This window comes from Ptychodera flava, chromosome 2 (assembly GCF_041260155.1).
Source record: "Ptychodera flava strain L36383 chromosome 2, AS_Pfla_20210202, whole genome shotgun sequence".
NCBI lineage: Eukaryota > Metazoa > Hemichordata > Enteropneusta > Ptychoderidae > Ptychodera > Ptychodera flava.
In genome coordinates this window covers 24,392,467-24,414,572 of record NC_091929.1, presented here as the reverse complement: position 1 = coordinate 24,414,572, position 22,106 = coordinate 24,392,467, and the positions used below count along the sequence as shown (strand labels likewise).

General features: G+C 38.9%; 2 protein-coding genes across 2 annotated transcripts in view; one reads left to right on the top strand and one right to left on the bottom strand.

Annotated features, from left to right (window-relative positions):
* Positions 1 to 22,106, top strand: part of LOC139117472 (uncharacterized) — a 316,985-nt gene that overhangs the window by 143,337 nt on the left and 151,542 nt on the right. The gene's annotated exons all lie outside the window — the stretch shown is intronic.
* Positions 15,318 to 16,025, bottom strand: LOC139149500 (uncharacterized). The gene has a single exon (XM_070721287.1). It carries the CDS (start codon positions 16,023 to 16,025, stop codon positions 15,318 to 15,320), a length of 708 nt encoding a protein of 235 aa, XP_070577388.1.

Genomic DNA, 22,106 nt, shown 5'->3' with positions numbered 1-22,106 from the left:
GACACGTAATACAGTGTACAGCATCATTATCCTTAATATGAATGTGGAGCCGCGTGCCCTTATTTTATTTACCAAGTTTAGGTGTAGTGGTACCACTAGCCATTAGTAACGCAAGAAAAATGATGCTTGCGCTTACTTACGTCAGTTTCTAGTCGCACTGCAGGGAGGAAAAATCAAAATACTCGTTAAAGGGTGAATGACAAGAGCTAAGTTCGGATTTCTCACTGCACCATTGCTCTCAGTTTCATTAGCGATAAACTTGATCGTCATAACTTTGCTGACAAGCTGTATGCTTTGTAGCTCTTAACGAGGGCTCATGATGCAAATTATTTTGCTAGGCAAAGGAAATCCCATTTTTAAATAATTAGCCTAACAGTGACTTTAAGTTTAGTCAGCTCAAAGATAAGAGGGGGTACATATCTAACGTAAGAGCCTTGATAATTCAGTTGTATTTAGTTTGATATATGAGCGGTACTGTAAGTTTATGTTTATTTATTGACGTGCTCAGTTGTCTATCTGGGCGTGTGACAAATCGAGTCTCTTTACCAGCACAGGGTCTAAGTTCTTCCATCTGATTTTTGCATAAGGTTATTTTCACTCACCAACACCGATGTATTCTTTTCATAATGAATATATCGTTCGTTTATATGGGCTTTGTCTGCAAATGACTAATGTGCATTGCGTATCTTTCGATTATCTCTGATATTCACTCCTTACATTCCATATTCTACAGAGCCACTTTATTGTTTTCTAGACTAAGAACACTACCTCGCCAGTCTGAATAGTTGAATGTTGAAAAAGTGTGTCGAATGTAGAGTGTGAACAGTAGGTCTCTTCTAATTTGAACAGGTGTAAAGTTTAGGATAATCTACTAAATAGTCGCAATCATACCAATTCATAATCCAATAACACTAGGTCAAAATTTATAAGACAATAGTTGTAAACATAGACACAAAACAGCACACAGCAGACAGTAAATAGACGGTACACAAACAAAGTCAAATTTATGAAAGAAAGATATATTGACCTCGGCCAAAAGACCAAGAAGTGATTTCAGGTGTTTCGAAAATAGTAAGCGCATCCTGCCCCATATGTGGCACCCGCCATATATCAATCTGTAAGTCAGATAGGTAGTGGTCACTAACTAAGGCCCCATGTCACCGATGCCATCAGTGATCATTTGTCGAAGAGAGATATTGTATTTATCTACCAGCTTGCGATACCTGCCAAAAAAGCGTTTGAATGTAGAGACAAGTCTTGCTCTGGTGTAACCTTGATTTAACAGTTTGTAAGAGAGATGGTCATGTCTCTCTACAAAATCATCATATGAACTGCATGCTCTTGCATATCGAATAAGCTGGGAAATATATACCCCATAAGCAGGTGAGAGTGGAATATTACTGATGAGTGTGGAAAATTGATTATACTAAAGTTGAAATCATCTCTCTTGTCATATACCCTAGTAGAAAGTAGGTGACCATTAGAGTCAAATTCAAGTAAAATGACCAGATATGAAGCAGAAGAGGCCGTTTCTGTAGTTTCTTTAATCTCCGATTCTGGAGGATAAATCATAGCGAGATATTTACTGAATTCAGAGTTATTCAATGAAATAACATCGTCTATGTATCTAAATGTAAGGTTGAAAGTTCGAGCTACAGAGACCTTTTTCTGCTTGATAAGGTTCTGGATAAATTCTGCCTCGTATGAGAACAGAAAAAAGGCGGCAAGTAAGGGAGCACAGTTTGTGCCCATGGGAATTCCTATACAATGTTGGAAAATGTGTACTCCAAATTCAACAAATATGTTGTCAATGGGGAAATCAAGCATACTGATAATGTCCTTCTCGGTATAAAACACTTTAGCGTTAGTATTGGTGAACCTGTTCAACCTCTTCAACTGTGCTGACGATGTTTACCCACCGGCAGGCTGTTGCATTCGCCAGGGTGAGAACACAATGTTGACAATAAGGGCACACAAGCATCTGAATGTAGTCCGATGATTCCCACATTTCCTTACCATTTAAGGTAAAGATTTTAGTCATCTGCGACACACCCTTTTGTATTGAGTTCGACGATGCCCACATTCCTTACCCTCTTGGCAAATACTAATATACATCAGCTATATTTAGTAAGATAGTATTTTAAACGTAAAGTTAAAGAGACCACCAGAGCTATATCGCGAATTAATTCACGACGTGGAACACACTGACACTAGAAAAAGAATATTCCGGAAAATATATCGTTCAGATATGGTTGTAACTCTCCATCAAATTATGTGAAGAGAAATTGGTTTATCAACACACTTCGATTGTGCAAATACTTGTCGAAAAAGCTGAGTTTAAATAATATAATGAAAAGTGTTTCCAGTGGAACAAATCATTATCAATGTCTCTGAAAAGTGCATAAGGGATAGTATATGTATAAGAGAGAGAGAGGGGAGAATGAGAGAGGGAGAGACAGACAGACAGACAGACAGACAGATATATAAAGGCAGAGCCAGTGAAAATCAGAAATTTTGGCCAATATTTTTTAAAGTTTTTGCACTCTTGCGGCATTTTTAAATGGGATGCCCTAACGCGTAAGCTCAAGGCCAGCACTCGTAACTGCTTTTAGAAAGAGAAATGGTCTACTTGATAACTTCAAGATGAAAATATACCAACCTAATAATATTAAAATTCTACGTAGAGAACAGTACTAATCTAATTTATTTCGACATAAGCATTCGATTTACAAGAGAGAATACATTGATTTTTTTCAGTCAGAAACACAGATATTTTCCGTTCATAGATTCCCCTTTGCAAGGCAGCTATGTAAAATGTTCGTTCATTTGTGTTACGGTTAAGTATGACTGATTGACGCAGATCTGTGTAACATTTTCTAAAACAAATAACAGTCTAGGTGTAAATTTCTTGACATTTTGATGCATTGAAATATCATTCCATCTATAAATACATGTAATACAGTTGTTTGTGAAAATATGCCTCATCAGCATTTAGCTTTTTTGCTTAGTAACTTATAAAGTTGAAAGTTGTTGTCATATCTAATTTAACCTTCGGTTTTGATGATGTGTATCGGTCCCCACGGCTTTAAATGGTAAATCTACTTTTGACACTCACTGTCCAATGAGGACAAATCGAGCATAAACACAAGCACTGTCTGAATTCTGGGCTCAATACTACAGCAGGTTTGATTGAAAGTAAACAACGGATTTTGCCAGGTACAACCAAATTGAAGCATATGGAGGCTTTCATTGACCATCAAAAGATTGTGTTTAAGCAGTAATTGTAGAGGAAGGGGGTTGTGCAATTTACAAGGATTTTTGCCTGAGAGTGAAAACTTATTGAAAAATGCCACCATAGATGTCCTGCTTATTGAACTATTTCACCATAAAGGTTGTTGTTTAGTCTCAGTAACTCTTAAAATGACAGTGGAGACAATTGTACTCTCCATATGTGATGGGAATGCAGGCAGATGCAGATTAATTGAAAAAAAAAAATATTTGTCAATGAAACAAGGATATATGACACGACAAAGCGTGTCATTAAAACGTCGGGCAGTTGTTTGACTTGAAATTCAGCAGCAGCTGTTGAGTTGACCTCAGTAGCAAATGGCAATCAGAACCTGAATCTTTGGTAGCATTTCATTGATTTGTCTTGTTGAGAATCCTGACGACCCTTGGATCAATATATGACAGGCTGCCATAAACCAATCTGAAAATCAAAATATGAAAGTGGTTCCATTCCACAAATATATATTGTTAAGAGCCATGCATTGCTTGAATAGAACATTCTCCATGGAGCAATTATTCATATCAACTAATCCTAATGAGCACAACGGAGGCATGTTTAAGTGAGACATACGCACTTTCTTCGGAGCAGTGAATCTTTCAAAATGCCCAATTTAGCATGCTAATGGAACTACACATTCAAACGACGGGTGCGCTAAACTGTCTGGGGACTAAATTGTACCTACTAGACTGTAACATCCTGCCACCATCAGAAGGGTTGTGTCCTATCTGATTCGAAATATAATATCACAAGATGAACTGCCAGATTTATGCACAGCATAGAGCTAACATAAATGTGCATAAAGATATTCTTTGTACAGCTTTATGCAGCATAAAGGTAGAACTGTATGCATCTTTATGCACTTGCATAAATAGGTTGAATGGCACTCCAGAAATAACCATCTTTATGCATAGCCTTCAAGATGAATAAAGGTACAGGGAGGCTGGGACCCTTTATTCTTCTTTATGCGTTCTATAATATTGAGACCCGAAATTTCTGCGCTTTTACTGTTGCCTTTGCGAATGGTTGAGGGTGACTATAGATAGCTGTTTTTGTCAACGAAATGAAAATACATTGCTGATTTATCTTCAGTTTAACAAAATTGAATTCCCGCAATAATCCTTATAGTAGTAATCATCTATGCTGTACCTGTGTTTGAGAGTACTGATGTCGATCCGTATTTGAACATGTCAACATATGAATCATATATGTACAGTGACCACAACTACTTACAGCAAGGCATGCATGTCAGTGTGTTCACATGGTAGAACGAATATACCAATAGCATTTTAACACGTGAAATAAAAAAATGTAGCTCTTTCGGTACCGAAGGAGCTACAATTTCTTTATTATATTTTGAATGTAGAACCCGGCATAATTTAAAACAAGCGACTTAGTGGCCAATATACCCCTGCTGTGTTTTGTGGAGAATAAATATTTTGACACATGTGTTGATGAAGGATGTGGAAATCTTTGATAGCGCATTTAAGGATGGCGTGCAAAAATAGCTAAAAAACCACACAATGTCAACCAAAACTATCAGTCGAGTAGTTTTTTGAGAAGTCAAATTTTATGATCAAACTCGGCAATAATTCGCCAAAAAATCCAGATTTCACCAAATTTGAATATATCAAATTTAAATTGTCCCTTGGAACCTAAAATCAATTAGCAAAGCTATCAGACGAATAGTTTTTCAGAAAAAACCGACCAAATTGGCAGAAGTTGTCCGCAAAATATAAAATTGCAGATTTCATTATAATTATTACATACCATATTACGTTTATCTGTAGCATTCTTTTATGAAGTGGAAATGCAAAACTGCTTAAAATATCAATAGTGAATCGATAGTCATCACACCTTAACAACCAAGTGTTTAAGAATGCATCGAGGAGCAAGCAACGTCGACTTCAATCGATTTGGACAGGCAATTCAATTGTGTATTTTTTAGCTATTTCTGAATATTTTATGAGATGTAACAAAATGTCCGCAAACATCATACACCAAGATGACAAACACACACTTAAATGTACTGGCTGTTCACATTTACATAGAACGTGTTTTCAAAGCTTTTGTTACCATCAAGTAAACATTGAAGAAATATAGCATGGCTTGTGATGAATGAGGAGGTGAAAGGTTTGAAGCAGCTTGCTTTCCAAAAAGGCCAATTCAGGTCACTAAGGGACGCATTCCATCTACAATTGTACTAAACTGCCTAGGGGATGACGTTGTGCCTACCAGACTGTAACATCCCCGTCCATTCTTACATTCCCCCACACAGAAACTGGTCGGTTGGTCACAAATACTACTGTCCTCTAAGTTTAGCAACAAATGTTTTGACACCTTTCATGAAACGCGTATGTGATCGGATAAAATGGTTGTTCTCCCTATTTGTAATGATCTCTAGGCCTAAGTACTGACCAGGTGTCAATGTTAGACATCCTGTTGCCTATAATTTAGTTCTGTGTCCCTCTGACAAAACCGATCTTGCTTGATCTCGCGATGGCAAAATTCTAACACAAATAGCCGACACGTAATACAGTGTGCAGCATGAAAATGTTTAATATGAATGTGGAGCCGCGTGCCCTTATTTCCTTTTACCAAGTTTAGGTGTAGTGGTACCACTGGCCATTAGTAACGCAAGAAAAATTGATGCTTGCGCTTACTTACGTCAGTTTCTAGTCGCACTGCAGGGAGGAAAAATCACAATGATAGTTAAAGGGTGAATAAAAAGAGCGAAGTTCGGATTTCTCACTGCACCATTGCTCTCAGTTTCATAAGCGCTAAACTTGATCGTCATAACGTTTGCTGACAAGCTGTATGCTTTGTAGCTCTTAACGAGGGCTCATGATGCAAATTATTTTGCTAGGCAAAGGAAATTCCATTTTTAAATAAGTAGCCTAACAGTGACTTTAAGTTTAGTCAGCTCAAAGATAAGAGGGGGTACATATCTAACGTAAGAGCCTTGATAATTCAGTTGTATTTAGTTTGATATATGAGCGGTACTGTAAGTTTATGTTATTTATTGACGTGCTCAGTTGTCTATCTGGGCGTGTGACAAATCGAGTCTCTTTACCAGCACAGGGTCTAAGTTCTTCCATCTGATTTTTGCATAAGGTTATTTTTCACTCACCAACACCGATGTATTCTTTTCATAATGAATAATATCGTTCGTTTATATGGGCTTTGTCTGCAAATGACTAATGTGCATTGCGTATCTTTCGATTATCTCTGATATTCACTCCTTACATTCCATATTCTACAGAGCCACTTTATTGTTTTCTAGACTAAGAACACTACCTCGCCAGTCTGAATAGTTGAATGTTGAAAAAGTGTGTCGAATGTAGAGTGTGAACAGTAGGTCTCTTCTAATTTGAACATGTGTAAAGTTTAGGATAATCTACTAAATAATCGCAATCATACCAATCCATAATCCAATAACACTAGGTCAAAATTAATAAGAAAATAGTTGTAAACATAAACACAAAACAGCACAAAACAGACAGTAAATAGACGGTATAAAAACAAAGTCAAATTCATGAAAGAAAGATATATGGCCCTCTGGCCAAAAGACCAAGAAGTGATTTCAGGTGTTTCGAAAATAGTAAGCGCATCCTGCCCCATATGTGGCACCCGCCATATATCAATCTGTAAGTCAGATAGGTAGTGGTCACTAACTAAGGCCCCATGTCACCGATGCCATCAGTGATCATTTGTCGAAGAGAGATATTGTATTTATCTACCAGCTTGCGATACCTGCCAAAAAAGCATTTGAATGTAGAGACAAGTCTTGCTCTGGTGTAACCTTGATTTAACAGTTTGTAAGAGAGATGGCCATGTCTCTCTACAAAATCATCATATGAACTGCATGCTCTTGCATATCGAATAAGCTGGGAAATATATACCCCATAAGCAGGTGAGAGTGGAATATTACTGATGAGGTGTGGAAAATTGATTATACTAAAGTTGAAATCATCTCTCTTGTCATATAGCCTAGTAGAAAGGTGACCATTAGAGTCAAATTCAAGTAAAATGTCCAGATATGAAGCAGAAGAGGCCGTTTCTGTAGTTTCTTTAATCTCCGATTCTGGAGGATAAATCATAGCGAGATAGTTACTGAATTCAGAGTTATTCAATGAAATAACATCGTCTATGTATCTAAATGTAAGGTTGAAAGTACGAGCTACAGAGACCTTTTTCTGCTTGATAAAGGTTCTGGATAAATTCACCTCGTATGAGAACAGAAAAAAAGTCAGCAAGTAAGGGAGCACAGTTTGTGCCCATGGGAATTCCTATACACTGTTGGAAAATGTGTCCTCCAAATTCAACAAATATGTTGTCAATGGGGAAATCAAGCATACTGATAATGTCCTTTCTCGGTATAAAACACTTTAGCGTTAGTATTGGTGAACCTGTTCAACCTCTTCAACTGTGCTGACGATGTTTACCCACCGGCAGGCTGTTGCATTCGCCAGGGTGAGAACACAATGTTGACAATAAGGGCACACAAGCATCTGAATGTAGTCCGATGATTCCCACATTTCCTTACCATTTAAGGTAAAGATTTTAGTCATCTGCGACACACCCGACGATGCCCACATTCCTTACCCTTTAAGGAAAGAACTCTTGGCAAATACTAATATACATCAGCTATATTTAGTAAGATAGTATTATAAACGTAAACTTAAAGAGACCACCAGAGCTATATCGTGAATTAATTCACGACGTGGAACACACAGACACTAGAAAAGAATATTCCGGAAAATATATCGTTCAGATATGGTTGTAACTCTCCATCAAATTATGCGAAGAGAAATTGGTTTATCAGCACACTTCGATTGTGCAAATACTTGTCGAAAAAGCTGAGTGTAAATAATATAATGAAAAATGTTTCCAGTAGAACAAATCATTATCAATGTCTCTGAAAAGTGTATAAGGGATAGTATATGTATAAGAGAGAGAGAGGGGAGAATGAGAGAGGAGAGACAGACAGACAGACAGACAGACAGACAGACAGACAGAAAGACAGACAGACAGACAGACAGACAGACAGACAGACAGAGGCAGAGCCTGTGAAAATCGGAAATTTTGCCCAATATTTTTTTTAAGTTTTTGCACTCTTGCGGCTTTTTTTAAATGGGATGCCCTAACGCGTAAGCTCAAGGCGAGCACTTGTTACTGCTTTTAGAAAGAGAAATGGTCTACTTGATAACCTCAAGATGAAAATATACCAACCTAATAATATTAAAATCCTACGTAGAGAACAGTACTAATCTAATTTATTTCGACATAAGCATTCGATTTACAAGAGAGAATACATTGATTTTTTTCAGTCAGAAACACAGATATTTTCCGTTCATAGATTCCCCTTTGCAAGGCAGCTATGTAAAATGTTCGTTCATTTGTGTTAAGGTTAAGTATGACTGATTGACGTAGATCTGTGTAACATTATCTAAAACTAATAACAGTCTAGGTGTCAATTTCCTGACATTTTAAAGCATTGAAATATCATTAAATCTATAAATAGATGTAATATAATTGTTTGTTAAATTATGCTGCATCAACATTTAGTTTTTTTGCTTGGTAACTTGAAAAGTTGAAAGTTGTTGTCAAATCTCATTCCGCCTTCGTGTTTGGTGATTGTGTATAGGTACCTTGGTAATGCTTCTCTTCAACAAAATTCTATCTTTAGGGAGATTTAGTAATTGCGCTCATTTTAGAGTTGCCCCAAGGCTTTAAATGGTAAATTTACTTTGACACTTGCCTGTTCAACGAGTACAAATCTAGCATAAACACAATCATTGTCTGAATTCTGGGCTCAATACTGCAGCAGGTTTTGCTTGAAAGTAAACTCAACGGATTTTTGCCCGGTACAACCAAATTGAAGCATATGGAGGCTGTCATTGACCATCAAAAGATTGTGTTTAAGCAGTAATTGTAGAGGAAGGGGGTTGTGCAATTTACAAGGATTTTTGCCTGAGAGTGAAAAGTTATTGGAAAATGCCACCATAGAGGTCCTGCTTATGGAACTATTTCACCATAGAGGTTGTGGTTTATTGTCAGTAAACTCTTAAAATGACAGTGGAGACAACTGCACTCGCCATAAGTGGTGGGAATGCAGGCTGAGGCAGATTAATTGAAAGAGTATTTGTCAATGAAACAAGGATATATGACACGCAAAACCTGTCATTAAAACGTTGGGCAGTTGTTTGGCTTAAAATTCAGCAACAGCTGGTGAGTTGATGTCAGTAGCAAATGGCAATCAGAACCTGAATCTTTGGTAGCATTTCATTGATTTGTCTTGTTGAGAATCCTGACGACCCTTGGATCAATATTGACAGACTGCCATAACCAATCTGAAAATCAAAATATGAAAGTGGTTCCATTCCACAGATATATATTGTTAAGAGCCATGCATTGCTTAAATAGAACATTCTCCATGGAGCAATTATTTCTATCAACTAATCTTAATGAGCATAACGGAGGCATGTTATAAGTGAGACATACGCACTTCTTCGGAGCAGTGAATCTTTCAAAATGCCCAATTTAGCATGCTAATGGAACTACACATTCAAACGACGGGTGCGCTAAACTGTCTGGGGACTAAATTGTACCTACTGGACTGTAACATCCTGCCACCATCAGAAGGGTTGTGTCCTATCTGATTCGAAATATAATATCACAAGATGAACTGCCAGATTTATGCACAGCATAAAGCTAACATAAATGTGCATAAAGATATTCTTTTTACAGCTTTATGCAGCATAAAGGTAGAACTGTATGCATCTTTATGCACTTGCATAAATAGGTTGAATGGCACTCCAGAAATAACCATCTTTATGCATAGCCTCAAGGTGAATAAAGGTACAGGGAGGCTGGGACCCTTTATTCTTCTTTATGCGTTCTATAAATGGCCTTATTGGCATGACATCATTAATCACTTTATGCACATCTTAAAGACTGATTAAATGTACCATCCTTTTTAAAGTATCATAAGTCCAAAACGAGCGGATTTCTTAACAGTCATTCCTACTTCCTATCCAGGATACAAAAGAAACAAGTGAAAAGGTTACGCAAGTGAGTTAAGGCAGGGGTCCAGCAGGGTCCAGACCGAATTTCAAGCTGAATTTCATTTCTCAAAAACTACTTGTCATATTTTCATGAAATTTGGTACACCTACGTAGTTTTGATAGCTATTTCGGTTTATGTGACCTAAATTTGCATAAAAGGTGTCACGTGATTTTTATATTGACATTTTCGCGCCAAAATCGCGTATATTATTTATCGGCATATTCCAACTTGTAAACCACATTTAAACTATGTTTTTCGGCATATGATAAGAGAATGGGTTCAGTACAATCTATCAACATCCTTTACAAAGACAAATTCCTGAGTTAATTGCCTCAAATTTGCGCCAAATACGTACGATTTGTAGGAAAAGTCAATTCTTGGTTGAGTTTTGGTGATTTTTTAAAGAAACGCTACCAAATCATACATGTTTAAGGTATTGTTGTAAAGATATTTTAAGCCTTAGTTTTGGGAGAGCAAAAGTTCAGGAAAAAATTGCGATCTACAAGTTGGAATTTTCGAAAGAAATCTGGTCGCTTGTGCACGATTGGGCCATCTCGCAAGCAATCCAAAAGGTCATGACCCCATCACCTGTTACGGAAACGATTTGTAATTTTAAGTTGAAAGTGGCTGCACACATCATCCCTCTTGTCTTGTTTGTGCTTTAATGTGTTTTCTGTCTGTATCGGGTAAGGTTGTTAGTGAGAAAATTAACAAATTGGTTGTTATAGCCATGGTGAGACGTGGAAGTATGTCTCAGACCACCATGACCTTTTGACCCCCACGTTTCCTACCAGTTCGTTCCTTAGTGGCTTATATAAACATGGAGGTACCAAATGTATCTCCATGACATAAGCACATCTCTTCCTTAATTTTATATTGTATCTATGTTGTTGATCTCTGCATTCTTCTTGCAGGGAAGCAAGAATACTAATGTTTGGATCGTTTTGTGTCTGACTCTGTTCATTAACCCTTGTCACCTCGTTCCTCATGCCGTGGACTTTGGCCTCAGGATGGCTGATGTATGGATTTCGTTTGTACGCGATGATCGACCTATTCTATGTGTTCGAAGTTCCACACAGTGCTTATGGGCTATCTTTTGTTGTGAACACTAGTGTGTCCTTTGTCACTTCGTTGGCTCGATGATGTTCCAGTTAGGAACTTTGTTTGTGGTATGATTTTAGAGATTTTCTGTTGTTATCTCATGTGTGGGCAGTGTTGTTTTATTAATATTCATGAGCCCTAATGCATATTCATGATAACGTTTGACGCCCATGCCTTAACCTACTTGCGTATCTATGACTTTAAAGTGGTGACTTTACTATCACCATGCCATTGAGAAAGGGCTCGGGATGGATGAGCTGAATGAGTATTTGGATAACAGATCAGAATGGAAAGAAAGTTGACTTCAGTAACGGGCCAACTAGCTTTGTATCGAATTACTGTACCTATAGGCGTAGCACTAACCATCCTAGAACCAATCCCCCAGCAATATAGATCATTTCATAATTTTTGTTCTGGACTGGGCTGGTAATAGAGAATTGAACTGCTTCAATTTTGGAACCGTTCTGAAAGGGCCCCGACGCAGAGTTGGCTTGCACAGCTGCTTCTTCCAGGATTTTTCCATCTGTATCTCTTAATTCGGCCGCAGCATGTCTATCTTTGTCCTGATTTTGTCTTTCCAATCAGCTTGGAGTCATCTTTTTTTCTGACCAGAAGGCACGGTCATGTTCAAATTTTTCTAATGCTTTATCATGTCTAATGTTTTCTTCAATAAGTGCCCCACCATTCCAACTAGGCGTTTGACCCATAATATTTTCTCCAGTGAATGCCGTTGCATTTAATACAGCACCAAGAACTGTCATTCCTATTGCTGCAGCCATGGTTGTCGATCAATTGTCTCTCTATACATTACAAAGTATAAGGTTCTGCAGGAATAATATTTTTTTGTTCAGGTATATCTTTCGTCGCAACCGCAGCAGCAGTCGCTCCCCCTAATTTTAGGCACCGAGTGAAATTTGGTCAGCTTGGATCACACATATCCTTTCTCAGAAATTTGCTGGAGATCATTACATATCCGATCATAAGTCCAGCGATTACAATACCATCATACATTGTATTTACAACTGATTTAGTATCCATGATTACTGCCACCGAGTGAAATTTGGTCGGCTTGGATCACACATATCCTTTCTCAGAAATTTGCTGGAAATCATTAGATATCCCCTCATAAGTCCAGCGATTACAATACCATCACACATTGTATTTACAACTGATTTAGTATCCATGATTACTGCCACGTATATAATAGAAAATAAAATAAAAATAATTTTGTTCCAAAAAGCCTACGGAGTCGTTTTATGTATTATTCCATCAAATACAATGTAGAGGGGCCTGGTTGGACGCTCCGTTCCGATAGAGGCTCTATAGGAGTCATAGGCATTGATTTCCGAAGGGGCTCACACGATAGCGTCACAGAGGGACGCACGGTACACGTAGGCAGACAAATATACCGAGCACGCCCCCTATATAGTCCTAATGCAGTCAATGAACCTTCTATAATACCTAAAATGTGATAACTTTTATTATACCATCTGTCACACTGTTTCGGCAGGATGACACAGTCTGCCTCAGTCATACTGTAATTAGTCATCATGATCCCTTTGGAATGCGCTTGGTGATTCTCCTTTTGTTCTGTCTGTTCCATTCTGCTAATCTCCTCCCTGCAGCAACTCTCCCTGGATGTTTCGTCTGTAATGTAATTCTCTCTATGTTGCGCTGCGGCAAAGTCATCGGAGCCGGCGGAGCTGTTTCAGTTTGCTGAGTCTGTACTTGAGAAGTTGAATCCATTTATTTCGGGTATTATATTAAGACCGATTTTTTAAAAATCTACATGTTTACCCTGATATTCGCTTTATTTCACTGTTTAGAATACAATCCTTTTAAGATCAGTGGCATAGTTTTCTCGGTCATTGATTGGAACTACCTGACTTATTGCATGCGCTCCGAGATCTATGAAACTTTGAGTGATTGTATCACTTATAAGAGAACTGTATTTCGCTTCATAAACTTTAAAGGCTCATGTTATGGAATCATCATTCCACCTTTTCATGTCTCCAACTGAAATCTCCCTACCAAAAAATAACTTTGACCACTTGCAATGACACAGAGTATTTTTCCACAGTTTCGTCTCTATTATGGATCGAGCGTCGACGCTGCTGGTGCGCCTTGGAATGTCGCTGTCTATTTGCCGCTGCCGATGACTTTATTAAATTCTCCATTGTTTGCATTATGTTATCTATTCTAAGTAAAAATAAAAAATACGTTTAAACCTGTATCCGAAATACAGTATCAGCACAGTCTGGAATGTGAGAACGAAGGTAAAATATAGTAGTAAACTATTAATATGAAAATTTTCCTCCATTAAAATCTATCTGTATATAGAGACACATATTGTATTCAAGAGTACAGACACTAACGCATTCCCAGTTTCCTTTCAGCTGAATAAAAAACATATACCGACAGTACAGCATGCTGATATTCCTCCTCAACCGAACGACATAAAACCCCTTCTTATGGACTTATAAATATATGTAATGCCATCAGATAAGTTTATTTTCCATATAAGAGATGTGTTCAAATATAATGTTATCACTCATCGATCAGCAAAAGAAAGTACTGTCTGGTTGGGCGGCCCGCACATGAAATACTGGGACCAGCAATTAAATTTCGCCGTATGTTGCAGCACCACTGGTATTTCATTCGCTCATCTTTGGACAACAAATTCCCACCACAAATACGTTCATTCTGTCGTTTTCATGTATATTTTACAGTACGCCGCATCCTTCATGAAATGGAGGTTGCACTCCCGGACGATACAGGGTAGAGGTCTTCAAAGCTAGCGACAATCTATACAATCTTGTTAAATATGAACTTCTCTGGACCAAATTTGGAAATATAAGCCCCACGAAGTCCAACTTTTGATAGCAAGTCTCAAAACTCAGGTCTAGGCTATGGTTATGAATATTACACTATTCGTGGTCCCATACGTCAGCCTGCCGCTGTATACAATGGTCATGACTTTTTCCTCTCCTCGAATAATGTTTACTATATACATACGACAAAGATCGGCCACACTATTATTTCTTCCGAAATGATGGATCTGAGGGACAATACAATAGTTTCATCCCTCTGAAGGGAGAATAGGGTTTAACAAAGGCTGGTCTTCCCGCCTCAGTGAAAGCCTTGAAGCCTACATATGTTGCATCCTTGGTGCACAAGCGAATATAGTACCATAGTGGGTGATACTGACAGTGCAGAGCAAGTTTGAAAAGAATTTGCTGTTCTCCTCGAAGATGAAATTCGCAATACCAACAAAGTAATTAGTTATCGGCGATACAATGACACAATAATGAAAACAGGTGTAAAACTTGATATGGCCGTTTCGCCACATTTACTTCTCTTACTGTCTAAAATGGTTATTCTTTCGGGCCCGGCAATTGCGGGGTATAATAATGAATTGCAATACGCAACAGAAACTATGGTCTTCCGGGTAAACGTAGATGTAAAAAAAATCCAACAAAGTGCTAAACATGAGATGGATGGGGACGAGGATGCTGTGAAGTGGCAGGACGAGCTGCCTCACGCCGACATGGTTCCCCTATCGGAACAGAAGATGGCAGATGTGGTCACTCCTATTGCAAACAATGCCAGCGCTGACCTATTCATGAATTCTGCAAAATTGGTTTATCTTTAGCCATATTCATTACATTTATGTACAGTATATAGATCAAATGTACATAACCCCACCATTCAACATGATTTTAACTGGGCCGACATATTCTGGCAACACGGAGTATGTAATGAATCTCCTCACTGGTCCGTACTTAGGGAAATTTGAATATGTAGTCTTCATGTGTTCTGTACCAACTCGTTCATGTGATTCAGTCTGCGGTGGCTCCATCTCTTATCCTGAAAGTAGATTTGTAGATGAATTGTCAATTGCGCCTTGATCATTCACAACATAGTTTATCATCATTGGGGTTTCTAACATGTCTTCACTGCTAACAACACTGTCAGTCTCACTGTCACCATGAACCTCGTTACATTGAAGGTCACCAAGGTGTTCACTTGAAGGGTCCTTTACAGTTGGTGTCAGGAACATACAAAGTTTGAGCATATTTCTGTGAAGAGTGCGCTGTGTTACCCCATCTTCAGACTGTATGACATACACTGGAACACCAGGTCGCTTTGAAATCACAACATACGGCATAGATTCCCATTTGTCACGTAGCTTGTGTTTTCCTATGACGGGAGTTTTATCTGCCACAAGCACTCTATCTCCAGGCTGGAGTACAGACTCATTGTTGACACTCTTGTCATAATTTCTCTTCTGTCTTTCTCTTGCTGTATCACTTCGACGAACAGCTTCTTGGCATGACCACTGTAGTCTGGAACGCAAGTCTGCAACATACTCTGAATAGTCAGCTTCCTTAGTGTTTTCTTCTGACACATCAAAAGCCAAATCAATCAATAGGCGTGGATGTCTCATGAACATCAGGAAGAAAGGAGAATGCCCTGTTGAGTCATGCAGGGTACAGTTGTACGCATGTGTCAGACTCTCCAGATATTCATTCCAATCCAGCTCCTGAGAAGGGTCCAACGTTCCCAACATATTCAGTAGGGTATGATTAAAGCGTTCATTCATACCGTTTCACTGTCAATGATACGGGTAGTCCTGCTTTTCTGTATACCGGTGATCCTACACAACTCCTGGACCAATAAGCTTTCGAAATTTCTTCCCTGATCAGCATGAATTCTCTTAGGAAATCCATAGTGGCAGAAAAACTGTTTCCATAAACACTCTTGCTACAGTTTTTGCTTTCTGATCCTTTGTTGCATACGCTTGGGCATACTTGCTAAAATGGTCAATCACCACCAACACATTCTCTTCTCCACCTTTAGATTTTTCTAGTGACAGAAAGTCAATAGAGACTAACTCCATCGGTTTTCAGCTGTTCGGATATTTACCAGTGGTACACGAGTTGTTACAGGGGGCAGCTTCCTCAGCGCACATCGTCTACAAGTGTTACACCACTCTTTCACAAATGATTGCATCTTTGGCCATAATACCATCTCCTCACAAGATCCATGGTTCTCTCAAAGCCAAAATGTCCATTATTATCATGAAGACCACTCAGTACTTGTTCTCTCAAGGCTGCAGGCAAGACCAACTGCCAATATGTATTTCAATCTTGATCCTGGATAGATCTATACAACATACTATGTCGAACACATAACCTCTCCCACTGTTTCAAAAGTAAAAGAGTCTCTCCAGGCTCCTTTCCCCTTTCATGTCTACTGGGTCTGGTCTGTCTTTTCTATACGTCATCACTCTTCCAATGACAAGATCATCTCTCTGGAGTTGACTAATTTCTTCATTTGATTTACTTGACAGGGTGTGCGTACCAACCAAATACTTCGCATCATGTTCTATCTGATTTTCTTCACATCTTGCATTATCAGGACTTTGGACCTCCGCTTTTCTCCTTGCATTCCTCCCTTGGCTTCTGATCTTCCTTTCTGAGTGCTGAGCTCACCACCTTCAGAGTACTTGCAACATCCTCTCTTGGCATCCAAGATAAACCATCAGCATTGGAATTGCTTTTACTTGGACGATACTTGATATCAAAGTCGAACATGGCTAGCTGTGAAATCCATCGCTGACTGGTAGCATCTAGTTTAGCTGTTGTGGTTACATACACCTACAGGTTGTTGTCTGTCAATACTGTAAATTTGTTACCATAGAGAGTCTCTGAGTTTGTCTGTGAGATACCTGGTTTCTGATGGAGTGAGTCCACGACTTGCATATGCGATTACTCTTTCCATTCCATCCTGCTTTTGAGCCAGAACTGCACCAAGTCCACTGATACAGGCATCTACTTGCAGGATGAAAGGCTTGGAGAAGTCTGGACAGCCTAGGACTGGTGCAGCAGTAAGTCTCTCTTTCAGAAAGACGAAAGCTGATTCGCAGTAACTGGTCCACTGAAATGGTGGAAGCTTTGCTTGCTGATTTCCAACTTTCTTCTTTCTAGCGTCACCAGGCACCAAACAATTCAATGGGGCAGCTATTTTTGATAACCGTTTCACGAATCGACAATAATACCAGCAAAACCAAGAAACTGGAGCACTTCCTTTCTTGTTGTTGGTCTCCTCCACATCCTCACTTTGTCTATCTTTTCAGGGTCTGTGCTAATACCATCAGCTGTCACAATGTGTCCCATGTACTTGACTTCTTTATGCAGAAAGGAGCACATAGATGGTTTCAACTTCAATCCATGTTGACTCAATCTGTCAAACACCATCTGTAGTCTACTGCGATGCTCATCAAATATTTCTCGCTTCACATGATTATGACATCTAGGTATATGAGAACAGTTGCAAAATTCTGATCTCCCATACAGCACATCATCAAACGAGAAAAAGTTGCAGGTGCATTCTGTAGACCAAACGGCATACTGTTAGTTTCATACAAACCCATGGGAGTAGTAAAAGCAGTCTTATGCTTGTCTTTCTCTGCCACTTTGACTTGCCAATACCTGATGTCAGGTCCAGAGATGAGAAAAAATTAGCTTTTCCCAGTGCATCTAAAGCTTCATCCATTCTGGGTAATGGATAGGCATAATGCACAGAGCGGGCATTTAGGTGCCGATAGTCAATACATATGCGTAGTGTATCATCCATCTTACGAACAACTACTATAGGTGATGCATAAGGGGATTTACTTAGACGTATAACATCTGAAGCTTCCATATCTTTGAGATGTTTCAGTACATCTTTATACTGGGCTTGAGGTATTCTTCGATGTGGTATCCGGAATGGCTTATCATCGATAAGGGGTATTTTGTGCTCAATAGTTGATGTACAACCATAGTCCAAAGGATGCTGGGAGAATATATCAGCGTTGCAGTCAAGTAATTCTTGTAACTGTCTCAGTTGTTCTTGTTCCTTGACTGCGCATTTCCTCAAGTCTATGTCCTTCGACACTGACTTAATAGTGTTTTGAGCAGAAATGTGTCGATGAGGGGACATGGACCTGTGCCGTCTTCTTTCAAGCTTGTCCTTTGGACTGTGTCTTCCATTGCTGTATCCAGCTCGTTCCCGTGCTCTCTCCTTTGGTTGTCATGGACGTCTTCTGACCTCTCCATCTTGTCATCAGCACCACTTGATAAAACAGACTTGACTTGGGTATCAACATACAATCAGCAAGTGGTGTATTGCGGTATATCTTTACTGGCTTTGCCGATAAGTTGCATACTCTCACAACAACTCGCCCATGTTCTACTGTACCCTAGTCTTCTTCAGTCACAATGTTATCAAGGTTTTCCACTTTTTCTTGGTCCTTCAGCCAATGCAGTGTACGGCTGTCCCCCTGGAGTTCTTGGTGCACGGCAGTTTACATATGCTTCACTTCTAGGAGGGATAGTGTAGGGTCGACGACCAGTGTACTTGGCAGAACCAATTTGTCCATCTTGACCACCAACCTCTGCCCTTCTGTAGCTTTATATACCTTGAACCAAACAGAAGACGTTTTCTTCACTCTTGTAAGGTAGCATTTCCAAACGTATCTCTCATGTGTTTGTGACTTACCCGAATCACGTTTGTACCAACAAGCAGCGGCACCTCCATTCTATATTCAGTATCTATTACCACAAAAGCTGGAACACCACTGTAATACTGACCAAGAAATTCTAAGTCCAGGGTAATCACACCTTCATAGGGCATCACTTGGGCTGAAGCTCCCTCGATGATTATATTACTCGATCTTATAGGTTTATTACACAACACTGGATGCTGCTGAACAAACGTCTTTGTTACAGTTCTGAAGTAATTTGTGAGCCAGTATCAATAAGAGCTCTACAGGACAAACAATTTACAACCACATGATCTTCATTCGCGGGACCAATCAACTATTGATGAGTGTCATAAGAAATATTAGCTGCAGGAGGCAGTTGTTCTTGGCTGCACAGGCGTGGCTTTTGAGTCTGGTCAATGGCTGTTACATAACTGATTGTGGTAGGGCTAGTATTCCTTTTCTCGCCTGTGGCCTGCCCCTATGTCACAGGCTCTATTCGTTTATGAAGTTTTTGATTATTCTTGTCCAATGACAGCACGACACTTTCTACTGATGTGACCTTCCTTTCCACATCTAAAGCAGATAATGGGGCCTTTATTTTGTTGACGGCTGGGGTGATTTCCATAAGAAGGTTGGCCATTTCTGACTTGAGATGATGAGCTTTCATTCAACCTAGCTGTCATGGCTTCCAACCTCTGTTCAAGATCAAGCATTTTCTTCCCTTGTTCTTTCAGTAATGTAGTCAGTTCATTAAACTGGGTTGTATGCATGTCATCTTGTCTCCATTTGTCCTTCACTGCGTCCTTATTACTATCTGAGATGAGCAAAGGTTGACTATGTGCTTTCTTGGGCTTCACAGATTGAGTGGCTTTGCTTTCACCTGCAGACATCGAAGCTGTCTTCGCAATTCACTAAAACTAGGCGCCATGGCTGCATAGGGTAGAGGCGATTATACACCATATCATCCTGTAGACTTCTCATGAATTGCTGGGTAAGACAGTAGTCTCGATCAGGAAATGGGTATCCTCCATTCTGCTTTTCGTCAATGCAACGCAGTATAGCTTCAAGTAAAATTGCATATGAACAGGGAGACTCCTTTGGTTGTTGAAACCGTGAATAAAAATCTGCCATGGGATCTAGTGACTGGACATCCCCATATTCGGCACGTAATTCTTCAAAAGCCTGTTTTGGGGTTTGTTCACTGACTGGCAAGTTCAGAATCAGTTTCCTAGCCTCTCCTCCCAAATTTCGTACAACAGTCATAAATTGTAAATGTACAGGTGTAGCTCCAGCATTCAGTAAATATTGCATGTCCCTTATCCAGTCTTCAATCACAATTTTACACTCTGGACCTCAGTGAATAAAGGCACATTTCGAATCTGATGTGATGAAGTCATGCTGGCTTGAGGTACAGTAGCAAATTGAGCAACCTGTGGTTGAGGAACAGCACCTGATAAAGTAGTTGGTCGGTGAGCCACCAGAGTTCTTGCCATTGGTTGTTGCATACTAGGTTGCTGGACAGAACCTTTGGGATAATTACGGCTTTGTGGTTGACTCCCTACTGGAGGTGTACCACCTTTAATATTGCTGATCATTGTGGTCTGGGTGCTATGTATACCAACAGGGACATTGCTTTCAGAAAAAAAACTGATGCTGGTTTCTGTGGTGTGGTTAACTGGGGACCACTCATCGCATCAGTTTGTAGTGGTTGTTTACTATGCTTTGATACCGCTCCTAAAGAAGGTAGTTTAATATCAGGAGGGGGCTGACATTGTTTGTGGGTTGAAGTGGTTGTTGCATAGTAGTAAACTGACTTTCAGTTGGCAATGGCGATAGACTTTCAACTCTCACAGCAGTTGGCATACTCCCAGATTCATATACGGTCTGGTTTATGTTAGTTCTAGGACTACCACCAGTGCCATATTTTTTTTGTAATCAGGGATATATAATCTGCAACGTGATAAATAACAATAACTTCAGATCAAAATTCACAAAAGGGAAAAAATCTGGGAAAGCAAATACACAAAGCTTTCAGTAGTACCTGCACTTCCCAATCAATATGTGCAAATAAAGAAATAATTTCAAAGAATTCTATAAATACAACTCAATACATTCAAAACTACACAGTATGGTTTTAACCTAGACAATGAGAATCTAGAAAACTCGACTCGGTTTCAAAAAATCAATAAAGGCAATCAAAAATCAGGATACAGCCAATATGAAATAATACAAAAAATATCCAAACATTGAATCAATACTTATCAGATATCAAATATGTAAACAAATGTAAATACGAAAATATTAAATACATATATTCAAAAATATTCAATCAATCAAAAATTAATCATTTAAACTTGATAATTAAACAAAAGTAATGGTGTTATCAAAATGTCAATTTAAATGGTAATATTCATGGATCCCAGACCTAGAGCATGTCAAAGCAAGCAAGTGTATTTACTCTAAAGGTGTAGGGATATACACGTGTCTACACCAACAGACAGTGACCAAAATTTAAAGCAACAGTAACTTCTGCAACATTCAAAAAGTAGCAGTACAAATTGAAATGAATAAATATTTACAAAAAATTATACACAAGCAAAAGTACTCAAAAGTTTGTTTTTGTTGATGCAAATAAACAAAAATGACAAGTATATGTCAATAATCAACGTACAACATCGTTACAGTCAACACATGACATCATTGTTAATATGCAAATTTCTACTCAGATATTCAAAGTAACAATTGTAAAGCATGGTCGATTAATAAGACTTTGAAAAGGTTTCAATATTTTGTTCAAATCAATCCACAAAAGTCATCTCCAAAAGGACAGACAATACATCAAAATTTCAAAGTTCAAATCATAATGTTTACATCACAGTTCTTGAACAGCCACTGCCCAACTTCTACCCACACGTACACATCAACGATGAACAGTAAGGTCTTGACAGCTTCTGCAGTCGTCCTTGAAGCACTCCCATCAGCTCAGGAAACAGTCACCATATGCAATAAGAACAGGAACACATTCCAGGCTCAAAAGGGCTTCGGACAAAAAACACATGACCACAATCACGTCGAGGTCACCATTTGTGAAGGTCGCCAACAAGCATTCAGGTTGAGGGT